Source organism: Dendrobium catenatum, unplaced genomic scaffold (genome assembly GCF_001605985.2).
Source record: "Dendrobium catenatum unplaced genomic scaffold, ASM160598v2 fragScaff_scaffold_981, whole genome shotgun sequence".
NCBI classification, from domain to species: domain Eukaryota; kingdom Viridiplantae; phylum Streptophyta; class Magnoliopsida; order Asparagales; family Orchidaceae; genus Dendrobium; species Dendrobium catenatum.
Genome location: NW_021319443.1, coordinates 37,141 through 51,175, shown reverse-complemented (window position 1 = coordinate 51,175; position 14,035 = coordinate 37,141). Strand labels below are relative to the sequence as shown.

Sequence of the window (14,035 nt, the reverse complement as noted above, 5' to 3'; positions counted from 1 at the left end):
ACTTGGAGTGCAGAGGAAGTCAGATGGTGAACATGAATCAAGCAGGCGACTTAAAACACAATTCCTAATCGAGATGGAAGGATTTGACAGTGGAAACGAACAAATCCTTCTCGTAGGTAGTACATAACTAGAAACTTGATGTTTATATGGATGAATTGATAAATTATCTTATGATTTTCCTTTAGTTTTGTTACTCTTTTATAATGATAAAAAGAAGAAATAAACTAAAAAAGGATTGCATTGGATAGATGCCATGGGGAAATAATACTCCCATACATTAGCCATTAAAATGGTAAGGAGCTCTTGGTATGATTGTGGCTGATGTCAAGTCTTTACCCCAAACTTCGTTTTGTCACCAACCAGACTGTTGACATATATTTTCACGTCGAATCCAAATCGAACCCAATTAAGCTTCGTCGGGTCTTGTCGAACGAAAAGTTGATGCGATTCGGTGCTGATTCAAGTTCAATTGAAATCAACTTGATCGGATCCAATCGAACCTGAGTTAACTCAAATCTATCAAATTCAACTTTGATTTAAGGCTCAATTTTAGCCCAATTGACCCAACTCGAGTTCAATTTAATCCCAAATAGGTTAAATTGACTTCTTGACCTTTTGCAATCATTTTTTCATATCAGAAACTAAATAAATTGATTGTCAAAAAGCTGCTATTCACCTGCCACTTCCCTCTGGTTTGTGCTGCTACAGGAGGGATATGGCGCAAAAGATCTTGGGGTGTCAATATTTGACCCGACCTCGACCTGACCCTAAAAATTCCGTATTCTAGTCAAACCCATTTGACATACCAATTGTGTTTGGGTTCAACAAGTCATCCCATTTCAAAAGATGGGTCTAGTTTGGGTTGACCCGAAAATGACTTAGGTTGACCCGTTTAATCCAGCCTACTGTTGTATGCATGTACCGCATCGGTGCCTTCGCCAAAGTTGAAATTGCGAGATCTTCATCATGCGTCGCCAGCCTTGAATCCCGAACACCTCCCAGAACACCAAACTCTGCTCCTCTACCACCAGCTCATATCCGCTATCACCTTTTGCATAAACCAAAGGACCGAAGAAATTTTCCCAAAGTTTATGTGAAGCTTAGGCCTGAATCAAGAGCATTTTTTTGTTCCCATCAACAAGTCTGATGACTCCTTGTCATCGACTCAATATAAACCTAAAGGGTTTAGGCCACCGGCATCTGTTCCTTTATGAAGCCCGCCAAAACAAGAAGCAAAGGGAAGAAGGCACGCAAGACAAGTCGGTAGTGATAAATCAGATACTCCTTTATCAATATCTACTGCACAAAGCACAGACCGAAGGAACCAGAACTTTGAAACTCAAGTTAAAGCCGTGAAAGGTGCAACTGTAACTCTGACAAACGTCAAAAGTTGTGAGCACAACAACCACAGAAGTCGTGAGTAGAAAGAAAAGGAGAGCTCGTCATTAGTTGAATTTATAAAATTGTTCTATTTTATTAATTCGAATTCATATACAAATTTGTATATTGCATCTTTTACAAGCTTACATCAAACAAAAAAAAGTATAATGCCCTTTGCTGAGGACTAAAATCTTTATTCTAAAGCTATGCCTGAAACAGAGAAGTCCTAGAAATTGGCGAATCTACAAAGCCTCGGCAAATTCTGAATGACACATGCAATTGTATAATAAAAATATTATATTCATATATGATTGCAATACTAATGAATATTGAACATATGCAAAATGCTAGAAGCTAAGGCGACAATGTTATTTACTATCATCCCTCAAGAAAGTAGCACTCTAGGGATTTGAGTATGAAGTGTTATGTTATTATCCTATGTCTCTACTTGACTAAAGCCAGCATATCAATTGCATTATTGACTACAATCGCATTCAACGATCTATAAAGACACTAAGGTAAACTCTTAAAGAGCGCCAAAATGAGAACCTTAGCTGATGTAAGACAAACATGCAAAGAGTTGATTTGGAATTGTAACAATAAAGATTTAATTTGCGCATTGCTAATTAGTAACTCATGCTTCAATCAAGTTAAATTCTTAGAACTTACGTTGGAAGATTAGATAATAGTAAGCCGTTATAAGAGGTTAGCAAGACAATTACAATAACAACAAAAATTAAATAGTAGTACTAATAGCAACTAATCAAGAATCCACAGCGTAATATCAAGACATGGTCACTTAGAGTTCCTACTCACTCAATCACTCTTAGGCTTTATTGGTTGAAGACGAAATATACGATGAGAGAAGCTGCCACTAGGAAGATGGTACCGAAGGTCTTTGTTGATGGAGAGGTAGCCACGGACGGAGAAGGGGAAGATCTCCCGACGAGAAGCCAAGGCGTCTTAGGCTTTTGGAGATCTATCGTCTCTGCTAAGCAATAGAGGATGCGTTTGACATATCTTTCCACCATTTCGTTGTATTCCCAATCAGGAGAGGAGGATGTCGATTTCCCCTCGATCGTTGTATGTGAAGCTGTGATCGACCTCAGGATCGGCCATGTACCATTAGCATGAGGAGGAGAGGACACAAGGAGGAAGACAAAAGAGAGAAAAGGGTGGTGGAGAGGGAGGCCGGCGGCTTGAATAGGAGGGAGAGGGGTGGGGACGGCTTGGAGAGGTGGGGATGAGGCTAGGTTTTGAAAGAGCTTAGGTTCGGTTAGGGTGGAGGTGTGGTTTAATCTAAATCTGAAATTAATCTCAGATTTTGATTAAATTTGAAGGAAAATAATCTGAAATTTTATTTCAAATTAAATGTAGTTAAGGCATTGACTGAGAATTAATGAGGGGAAGCCAAATGGGGGCCGACGGCTTAGAAAGAGAGGGGAAGAGAATTATGGGGGAGTTAGGTTCTTTCCAAACAAGACTTATGAATTAGGAAAGCAAAAAAATAATAATTCCAATTTATTTTGAATTTAGATAAAACATAAAGCGTTAAAAGTAAAGACGCTGAATCGTAGCCGTCGATCTACGATTCCGTCGCCGGTACACGTGTCTCAATCTCTTAGCGATGTCCTCAACATTCTTCCCAGGTGGGAGAAAACTCGACCCCGTCGAGTCAGCATCCAATCGCTGCAACTCCTCACGGTTAATCCACGTATTCTCCGTCTCCGGTTTCCCAGTCCATTGAACTAGGTACCTTTGGCGGCCACCACCTCTAGTGGAAATAATCTCATCACCAAGTATAGCTTCAACCTTCTCCGCAGAGGGGTGGATAGTGATGTTTGGGAGTGGGGGTAAGCTAGGGTTCTCACCAGGTGGGTTTACACAAGGCTTTTTATTTAGTGGATTAGAAGGGTTAAACTCAGGACCCTCAAAGGCTACCAGATCTTCAATGTTAAACAAAGGATTAATATTAAAACCTTTAGGAATGTCTAGCACATATGCATTACTATTTATTTTTGAAGTTATTTTGAAAGGTCCTGCGCTCCTTACATGTAACTTTTTAACGGTCCCTGGTGGAAACCGCTCCGGACGGATCCGAACAATTACAAAGTCTCCAATTTCAAATTCTTTGAATCGTTTCTTGAGATTTGCATGCAGTTTATAATTAGCATTGCTTTGTTCAATTTTTGTGTTAATTTCTCTATGCAACTCTTGGAGATGGGATGCAAATGCAGATGCAGACTCAGATGCTCTATGCTTATGAATCATAGGGATCAGGTCTATCGGCTGTCTAGGTTGGTATCCATACATAATTTCGGCAGGACTTAGACATGTAGTTCGATTGGTAGAATTGTTGTAGGCAAACTCAGCTAAAGGCAATTTGGAATCCCAATCCCGTATATTATCTCCCACCAAGGTCCTTAACAGATTTCCTAGGCTCCTATTCACAACCTCAGTTTGTCCATCTGTCTGGGGATGAAAAGCAGTAAAAAATTGAAGTTTGGTCCCCATCTTGTGCCATAAGGTTTTCCAGAAATAACTTGTAAACTTAACATCTCGGTCCGACACAATAGTTTTGGGTAGCCCGTGGAGTTTAACAATTTCGTCAAAATACAATTTGGCGATCTTAGAAGCATCGAAAGTTTTGGAGTACGGGAGGAAGTGAGCCATTTTAGAGAATCGGTCAACTACCACACACACAGAGTCATGCTTTCTCATAGTTTTGGGTAACCCTAACACAAAGTCCATGCTAACATCCTGCCACGGTTGGTTAGGTACAGGTAGTGGTGTGTAAAGGCTGGTGTTTTGCTTCCTTTGTTTGGCCAAATGACAGGTGTGACACCGCTTCACTAATCTGCTAACGTCCCTCTTAAGAGTCGGCCATTAAAATTGATTTTCAACAGCATCGATTGTCTTGGATTGACCAAAGTGACCTGCTAAACCACCAGCATGTAATTCCCAAACAAGAAATTCACGAAGAGACATTTTGGGAATACAGAGTTTTTGGGACTTAAACAAATATCCATCTTCCAACATGAAATCATCTATAATCCGTTCTCCTCCAGTTGCTAACGCAGAATAGGTTTCTTTAAAATCAGGGCAGTCTAAGTAGTCTTCCTTAAGTCGCTCGTAACCTATCACTTCCATCCTGATCTCACTAGTAATCATCATTCGACGACTTAGTGCATTGGCAACCTTATTCTCAGATCCCGCTTTGTGCCTAATCGTGTAAGTGTATTCTTGCAAAAATTCAACCCATCGACCATGACGTGCATTCAGTTTCTTTTGGGATTTTATATATCGCAGGGCTTCGTGGTCAGAGAAAATAACAAACTCTTGGGGAAGCAGGTAGTGTCTCCAGTATCTGAGGGACTGAAAAATGGCATAAAATTCCTTATGATAGGTGGAGTAGCGTTGCCTAATGTCGTTTAACTTTTCACTAAAGTAGGCAACCGGGTGTTCTTCTTGGGATAATACTCCTATGCCCGATGCATCACACGTCACTTCAAAAACCTTAGAAAAATCCAGCAGTCGCATGAATGGTGCTTCAACCATTTTTCTTTTTATCTCCTCAAAAGCCTTAGAGGCAGATGCCGTCCAGTGAAATTCTCCTTTCTTCAAACATTCAGTTATCGGACCCACTATAGTGCTAAAATTCCTAATGAATCTTTTATAAAACGTGGTCAGTCCATGGAAACTTCTAATATCTTTGATGTTCTTGGGTTCAGGCCACTCATTGATTGCTCGCAACTTTTCAGGGTCAGCAGATATGCCTTGGGAGGGTATAATGAATCCCAAAAAGATTACGTGATCGGTGAGGAAAGTGCGTGCATTTCCTGGGATTGCCAAACAATTGATCTTTCCTCAGGACTTCGCAGACTTGCCTTAAATGATCCAAGTGTTGATCCACCAAGTTACTATAAATCAGAATGTCATCAAAGTAGACCACTACAAATTTCCCTAGGAAGGGTTTGAGGATCTGGGTCATCACTCTCATGAACGTACTTGGAGCGTTGCTTAGGCCAAAAGGCATCATGATCCACTCGTATAATCCATCTTTGATTTTGAAAGCGGTCTTCCATTCATCCCCAGGTGGATCCTAATTTGTTGATAGCCACTTTTAAGATCAATCTTAGAAAAAAGTGTGGCTCCAATCATCATATCTAGCATGTCATCTAACCGAGGGATTGGGAAGCGATACTTGACCGTTATTTTATTGATAGCGCGGCTGTCAACACACATTCTCCACGACCCATCCTTCTTAGGGGTAAAAAGGGTAGGAATAACACACGGACTAAGACTCTCCTTAATGAAACCGCGTTGTAACAACTCATCAACTTATTTCTTGAGCTCCTCATGCTCAGCAGGGCTCATGCGGTAATGGTGCAGATTTGGCAATGAATCTCCGGGCACTAGGTCAATAGCGTGTTGAATGTCCCTTAAAGGTGGCAGTTGGTGGGGCAGATCTTCTAGGAAGACGTTGGCAAAAGTTTCTAATAGGAAACACTTGGATTTCCAAGTGTTTCTCACCAAAACCAAGTAGATCCAATGTAAAATTGTTGTCCACAGCAGAAAAACAGCCAAAAACAGTAGGAAAGCAGGGAAAAACTGCAGAAAAATCAGAGAGAAGACTTGTATTTTACTAGTAGTTGCAAGGAAAATAGCAAAGATACAATTGATCCTCAATTCGAGAGGAGGATCGATCTCTCCCAAATCTCTAGACGCCGCTAGAGCCCAAAGAAATCCTAAATCTACGAGATCTCAAATTTCAGCCAAATTCAAGATGCCCAAACCCTAGCAAAACAAACTATTTAATGCATACAAATCGGACAGGTTTTTCTTGGGTTACGCTTACTTCCTAATCTACCAAGGTGTAGAGGAGAGATCCAGACTCCATTTAAATGCCCAGGCCTTTAGCAGGTAATAAAATTCAGGCCAGTGCTGGGTTTAACGGAGTTGGGCTTGACATCCTCCTTGGTAGATTTAGGCTGGGTGGGTAGGTGTTTAATTTTCTTGCCCTCGTGTTGAAACACGCAGGTGTTTGATCGGCCATAAATGTGTACATCGTTATCGAACAGCCAGGGGCGGCCAAGGATGATTTGGCCAACAACCATTGTCAATACATCACACCATATTTTCTCTTTATATCCCACAAACTCAATAGGAACGAGACTCCTATCTTTCACTTCCAAGGTGGTCGAATTAATCCAAGCGACCTTGTAGGGGTTTGTTGACTTGCATGTTATAACCAAAGGAAATAAAAAAAGGAAGCTCAAAAATCATACCTTGCTCGACGGATCCGCAAAACCTGCCTAAATCCCATTGTTCGGCGTCGTCTGCTTCGTATCTCGAAAACTTTGCGCACTTCCTGCGTAAATCCCACGATTGCGCTCCGTCTTCGCGTCTATAAAATGAAGAAGGAAAGGCTTCTCTTCGACACTTCTTCCACGCTCGACCCTTCCAATCTCGTCGCTGCTACCCGAAGCCACCTAATCTTCCCTCTTCTTCCACGATTCCCCCAATCCAGAGAGAAATAGAGAGAGCAAGGAAGAGAGAGGAGAAAAAGCCATCCATTTACCTGAAACCGAGCATCCTTCGTCCTTTCTCTGCGAACCGACCCCGACGGGATCTCCCGAGCTCGTCGACACCTCCTCTATTCCTTCCCATCCTAGCCGATCCACCTCTACAAGCTTAGAAACCAATCCACTTTACCTGATGCCCTCTCCGACCTCCACCTTCCGTCACCTCCTGATCCGCAGAGAGAGAGAGAGAGAGAGAGAGAGAGAGAGAGAGAGGACCGACCTACCTCCTCTGTTGACAGACTTCGCTCATCCGGCGACATTTCCTTCTGTAGGATCGGAAGTTTTGATCGGGTAGCAACACAGGGAGCTCACTTGTTGTGAAGGGTAACTTTCTCCCTTAAACGCACTTCTTCGGCCAAATCCCATAAATCCCTCATTTCTAATTAATTATGGCTTTCGTTGTATGCGGCGGACCAAAAAATCGCCTATACATGCCTTTATTGCACGTGGTGGGATGGGACGCCGGTCCGACGACTACGATAAGGCGGGAAATCGCCTAAACTCTACTTCGGCGTTCGTGGTGCACCGGAATATCGCCTATACATTCCTTTATTGCGCATGGTGGGATGGGATCCCGGTGCGATATCTACGGCGAGGCGGGGTCACTTATAAGTACCCCCGAGCGGGGGGAAAGCAAACTGCTTGATTGACTTGAAATAATTACAATGGCTGTAAGGAGATGTGATAAATTCCATTGCAAATAATATCTATATGCATACATTCAAGCAAAGTTTGCAAGTAATGAAGATTGAAGGAGATATGTGGTTGATTAAAAGCAAATATCAACGGTACAAGTTCGCCACATAAATAGCAAGTTATTTTCAAGGGAGACACATCCGGTGCAATAACTCAATAATTAAGAAATCACATCGAACAAATGCTTGCGAGAAGTATTGAAGATCTGCAATACATATGAGTCCTCTACGAATACAAATGTATGTACAACATCTATCCATGGGTAGATGCATAAAGACTACAGTAAATGCAGAATCTTGTAGTCAACTTTAGTTTAAGGATGAATACATCTACTTCCAACAGTAGTGGCTGTATCGTAAAGATCAAAATCACAGTAGAATGCATAAAGAATATGAGTTCCTACAAGCTTTTACAACCCAAAGCAGGAGATTAGTTAGTGCACTACAATCTACCTGCACAAATCATACAAGTAGTGCACGACAGTCTACCTGTACAAAGCAGCGAATAACTCTATTCAGAAGCTGCTACGCTACGCCACGCCACCAGAGCTGCAACATTGATACAAGTAGACAGAAGGCGTCTACAATTATTTCAAAGTACCCCTGCACGTGTTTTATAAATTGTATACACATAGGTAGACTAAAGGGGAAAGTACAATTTCAACCCGCATGGGACCCGACAAGCGTGTTATTGGTACACACGTAACTTCTAGGGATGCTGCGCAGGTTATTAAATTTAAACTCGATCCTTCTAAATAGATAAAAGGAGTTGACAGGGTTCAATTATAAAATGCCCCCAAACACCCACACGGGCCCTGATGAGCGTGTTATTGGTACACACGTGACGTCTAGGGAAGCTGCGCGGGTCGACAAGTGTATTCAAGTTCGAACCCGATCCTTCTATACGAATCATTAGAAGTCGACAATGTTCGATCCTTCAAACAAATACTCGGTTGTGGTGACCGATGTATTTATTTTAATACATTCATATCAGGCCTTCAATGCCTATAATTAAGAGAATTTACTCACAAAGGCATAAAGCCTACGAAACCCGATCCTCTATTGACAGCTTGATAGAGTCGACAAGGTTCATCCATAAAATACAAATATCTTCAAGTTAAAATGAACCCACGAACACCCCGATTATGGCCGTGTTAAATGCAGATCTCAACCGGAGGGATGATTCAAATATTTTAAAATACCTTCCAAGCTCCACCCAAAAACCCAAAAATCCAAATACCCAAAATCCAAGTCCTCTCAAAAGCAAAAAATCCAACAAATCATCCAAAATCCCAAATATTTAAAATTTGAAATCTAACCATCCATACTTAAAGCAAAATCCATCCACCTTCTGGAAAAGTTTGTAAAGGTGGACAAATTCAAATATTTTTTCAAATTACAAGGAGCTAAATGCCTAGTCGAAAATATCACTATGATCCATTCTCAAACAAGCTCCTGCCAGTAAAGACGTGGTACGTGTCTTCTAACTGGCAGTTTTGCCGCCAAATGGCACCGCAGGATAAACGTTTATGACCCAGGGCCCTCTGAACCGAGTGGTTTTGCCGTCAAATGGCACTACAAAATACCGGTTATGGCCAGAGCCAATGTGTTCCTTAACGACATCAAATCCTTGAGATATGAATCAATAGGATATGATTGATAGGGCACAAAGCCCTCTGTAAGCTAAGGTGGATACAAATTTGTCCCCTTAGACATGAGAAATTATTCTGTGTGGAATCCGATCACAAAGATGTGTTCGGCTGCTTACGTGGAAAGAATTAAAAAGTCAATTGACTTGCGTAAACCCAACAATACCCGACCCGTCTTCCAGCCCGACCCGGGAGATAACGTTAAATTTAGGCTGACGCTTCTTTTTTTCAGAATTTAAGGCGCGAATCACCGCAATATATAAAGCTTAGAGCCAAAATTTTCGCAGAAAAAATGCCGATGAAGATGGAGATCGATCTGGATCTTGAGGAGGATGTTGGTTTTTATGAGCAGACAATATTTTCGTAGGTCTCGGAGGAAGCCGATAACCTGGAGAATGCCGACGTCCAGGAAACAAGCGCACATGAAGCAGAACACCTAAAACCAGTGCGACTTGACGAAAAGTTCAGCTTATCGGTAAAGTTCGCCTTCTTCCAAGTTTTCTTTATAGCAATGTTGCAATTAAATCTCTTTACAGAGTCATTTTTTGATGTAATTATTTTAGGATACAAAGATTTTTGATGTATTTATTGTGTTTAACATAGATGCGTATTTTTAGCAACTATGTACATAATGTTAAATTGTAATTAATTTTAAAAGAAGATTCGATGTTCCCTTCTTTTAAAGTATTATTGAGCTAGGGTACAATAATGAATTTGTAGTTCGATTTACTTATTGCAAAGTTTTTTTTGCGTATAAATTGTGTATATATTGCTTATCTGTTTGATATATGTTGAGTATTATCTGCGTATTGATTTGGTATACATTGCGCATCAATTGTGCATATGTTGGGCTTTTATTGCGTATTGGTTGCGTGTTGATTTACTTAATTACTGCTTATTGGTTGTGTATGTGTTGCATATTGGTTGCGTATTGTATAATTCATTTATTGCGTATTTATCAGGATGTTTATGTTAATGAGAAAGAGGCATACGAGGCTTATCGTAATTATGGATATAATCTTGGTTTTAGTGTTCGTAAGGATCATCAAGTTATAGGCTTAATAAGTATAATTTAGTATGCGCACCATTTGTCGTGGTTAACAATCATTGGCAAAACATTTTGTTTGGGGTGGCCTTCTTGTCCGAAGAGACAATTGAATCATTTACATGGGTGTTTACAACTTTTGTTCGAATGATGGGTGATAAATAGCCAAAAACAATATATACAGATCAAGACCAAGCAATGGCTAGGGCTATAGAAGTTGCACTACCTCAAAGTCGCCATAGACTATGCCAATGGCATATCCGTAAAAGGCTCCATCAAAAGTATCGTGCTACAATACCAACAATAAAGTCAAAGGCCTCTTCAATAAGTGTTTGAGCAGATGTGACTTTGAGGAGTTTGAAAATTCATTGGCTGAATTGATCATACAAGAGAACCTCCAAGATCATGTTTGGTTGCAGGATCCTTATAGGATAAGTAGGGGTGTCAATTCGGGTCAGCGGGTCGGGTTCGGGTCGAACCCGGAACTGTTCGGGTCAACCCGAACCCAACCCGATTCGGGTCCGGGTCAACCCGACCCGACACGAATGACCCGAAGTTGACCTAAAATTGCTAATGTTCGGGTCAAAATCGGATCAATATTCGATTTTCGGGTCAAAATCGGGTCAATCTCGGGTTTTCGGGTCAAATATGAGTTTTCGTGTCACTTTCGGGTCAATTTCGGGTTGCATGGTATAACCCGAACCCGACCCGATTTTTAAAACGGGTTGATTTGTTCAACCCGAACCCGACTCGTTTCGGGTTCGGGTTGACCCGAACCCGGATTTTTCCGAGTCGGGTTCAGGTCGTGTTTCGGGTCGTATCAAAAATTGACATCCATAAGGATAAGGAATAAGTGATCAACAGCCTTCAATAAGGATTGTTTTAGCATGGAAATTCTATCCACACGACATAGAGAGTCTACTAATAATGTGTGTGATGACATTTCTAAGCCCACAAGTTCTATAATTGATTGGTTTTCTGGGTTTAGAGAAGGTGATGAGGAATTGGCGCCGGAATGAACAGGATGAGGATTATAGATGCAGCCAGTCCGAAATAGAACCTGTAATAAAAAACTGCTCAATATTAAATCAAGCTGCTCAATTTTATTCAAAGAAAATATATTCATTTTGTGAACAAGAATTTTTACAAGGTGTTGGTGTAATGAGTGTAGAGCTTGAGTCTAGTGATTCTTCTAAATTTTTTGTCTATTACACAGAGAAAAATGATCACTCTAAACCATGGGTTGTTGATTTTGATGCACAAAATGGTAACATTCAATGCTCATGCAGAAAGTTTGAAACGGTGGGTTTATTGTGTTCTCACTACATAATAGTTTTGAGGAAAATGGTTATTGGGAAAATCCTCGAGAAGTACTTACTGTTGCGATGTCAGCACGAGCTTGACAAGATATATATTCTTGTCTAAATTTGAAAGAAAATTCTCAGAATAACTCTGAAGCTAATAGCAGATTCATATTCAGAAATTATATCAGCAGGTTTGAATATGAAACGAGCACATGAGCGCAGCTGAATGAAGGTGGTGAAGAATTCCTATTGGCTTCGATGAAGGATACATCTGCAAAACTCGATTTGGTTGTTTTTGGGAAGAGAAAAACATACAAGTCTACACAGGGTGGCAGTGTACAATCAAAAGACCCTCTAAAGTGTAGACCTAAAGGCATATATATCCAATGCTAGGCTGAAAAACCACTGGGAAAAGAAGCCAAAGAGTATGAATTTATTTTCTAACTAATTTGATTTATTGCCTATTGTGACATATTGTTAATAATTTTTTTAACAGAGAAACCACCAGTGAAGAAATACACAACAAAAATTGAGACTCCTTCAAGCATGCCCGAATGCTTAACAGAGGATTTCATAAATTCTGTACACTCCAAGCAACCATCAGCTCAGCAGTGTAATTTCACAAGCATGCCCGAATGCTTCTCAGAGAACTTCATAAATTCTGTACAGTCCAGTCATCCATCTCCAGCTAAGCAGTACAATTTCACAAGCATGCCCGAATGGTTAACGGAGGACTTCATATCATAAGTATGCCCGTCTAGTCAGGCATCAGTACAACAGTTCACAAGCATGCCCAAGTGCATGACCGACGATTTCATAACCGGGGAACCATCCAGTCAGCCATCAGTAAAGCGAGCAAAAAATTCTAATTTCACAAGCATACCCAAATGCTTCACTCAGGAACACATAAAAGGTGTACGTTCAAAGAAGCCATTAGCAATGTACCTTAAGTTGATGATGGATATCATTAAATCAGAAAATTCTATGTAATAAGAATATTTGTATTATTATCTTTAGAGATATTTATTTTAATAAGAATATTTGTTTTAGCTGTGAATTTTGATTTGCGTATGGCCTGCGTATACAATGCGTACTTGATGCGTATACAGAGCGTATTTATTATGTTTCTGAAAATGCAATGTATTTTCCATTATTATTAAAGAATATGATCTCCATTACTGCATTTATAATGTTTGTCAGGCATTTATTTCAGCTAGTTGAGGTAGGTTGAATTGGCATTGATGGCATTCATTATTGTTTTGAATGCATTTATTGCTCACTATTATTGGTTTGACTCATTTTCTCTATATAAGATGTTTACTTTTTCCATGAAATGCTGTGTGATTCTTTTACAAAAATTTTAACTGGGTTTTTGCATTGCCGATTCTTCATGAAATCCCTTTATAGAAGTTTTAGCAGAAAATCTGCCTCAACCTTCAAGCATAGGGATTGCCATGAAGAATCGGCATTGCAAAAATCCACACAATAATTGTCATCTTCTCTATATAAGAAGTATCCCTCTTCCATTATCAATTGATCCAATATGTGTGAGTTTTTTACAAAAATATTAAATGTGTTTTTGCATTGCCGCTTTTTCATGCAATTCCGGTGCTAAATTTTTAGAAGAAAATCTTGCCTAGAAATTCAGCACAGGAATTGACATGAAAAAGCGTCATTCCAAATATACATTTAACATTTTTCTAAAAAATCACAGATTTTTTATTTCTAGATTTCTTTTTAGCTTTTTCAAGTAGTTCTTGCGTATTTAAAGCTTACTTACTGTGTATTATATGCGCATTTGATCCGTGTTTTATGCGTATTTGAAGAATAAACAATGTTTTCTTGAGAAATTTTTTACAATCATTTAATAAAATTTTTCCAATCATTTTACCGAAGGAATGCATCGAAGCATTCCAAACAACTTTGATTCTCCATATACTCCAATGAATGTGAAACCAGTGAAGCATAACACCCATACTCTAGAACCATCACTTGTGTAGCACAAGGGTGAACACAAATAATGTCTCAATAAGAAATTTTTTATAATCATGTTATAACGATGGTAAAATGAGTTTTTGCATGATTCATACCGAAGGAATGCATCGAGTCAATTAAATTTGAATTAAATAAATATTTTTAAGTAGAAAACAATTACTGTGATTTGCGTATGGATGGCGTATGCGGTGCGTACTTTGCAAACCCATAGAAGTCCCTCTTAATCCCAAGGATTAAAGGTTCAATGGTGAGAAACCCAATATTCAACACTTCCTGACTCTTTTATTCACGAGACGAAGCATTCCAAACAATTTTGATTCTCCATATACTCCAATGAATGCTAAACCAGTGAAGCATAACACCCACACTCTAGAACCATCAC

General features: G+C 39.8%; 1 protein-coding gene across 8 annotated transcripts in view; it reads left to right on the top strand.

The window, feature by feature from the left end:
* The window catches only part of LOC110100611 (ATPase family AAA domain-containing protein FIGL1), a 108,516-nt gene that overhangs the window by 77,726 nt on the left and 16,755 nt on the right, over positions 1-14,035 (top strand). For all 8 annotated transcript variants that reach the window (XR_003701745.1, XR_003701744.1, XR_003701743.1 and 5 more), the window contains exon 9: positions 14-116. Coding sequence is in view for 5 of the 8 variants with exons in the window: in XM_028697625.1 (XP_028553458.1) it covers positions 14-116 (103 nt within the window). In the remaining 3 variants the exon portion in view is untranslated. The remainder of the gene's footprint in view (positions 1-13; positions 117-14,035) is intronic.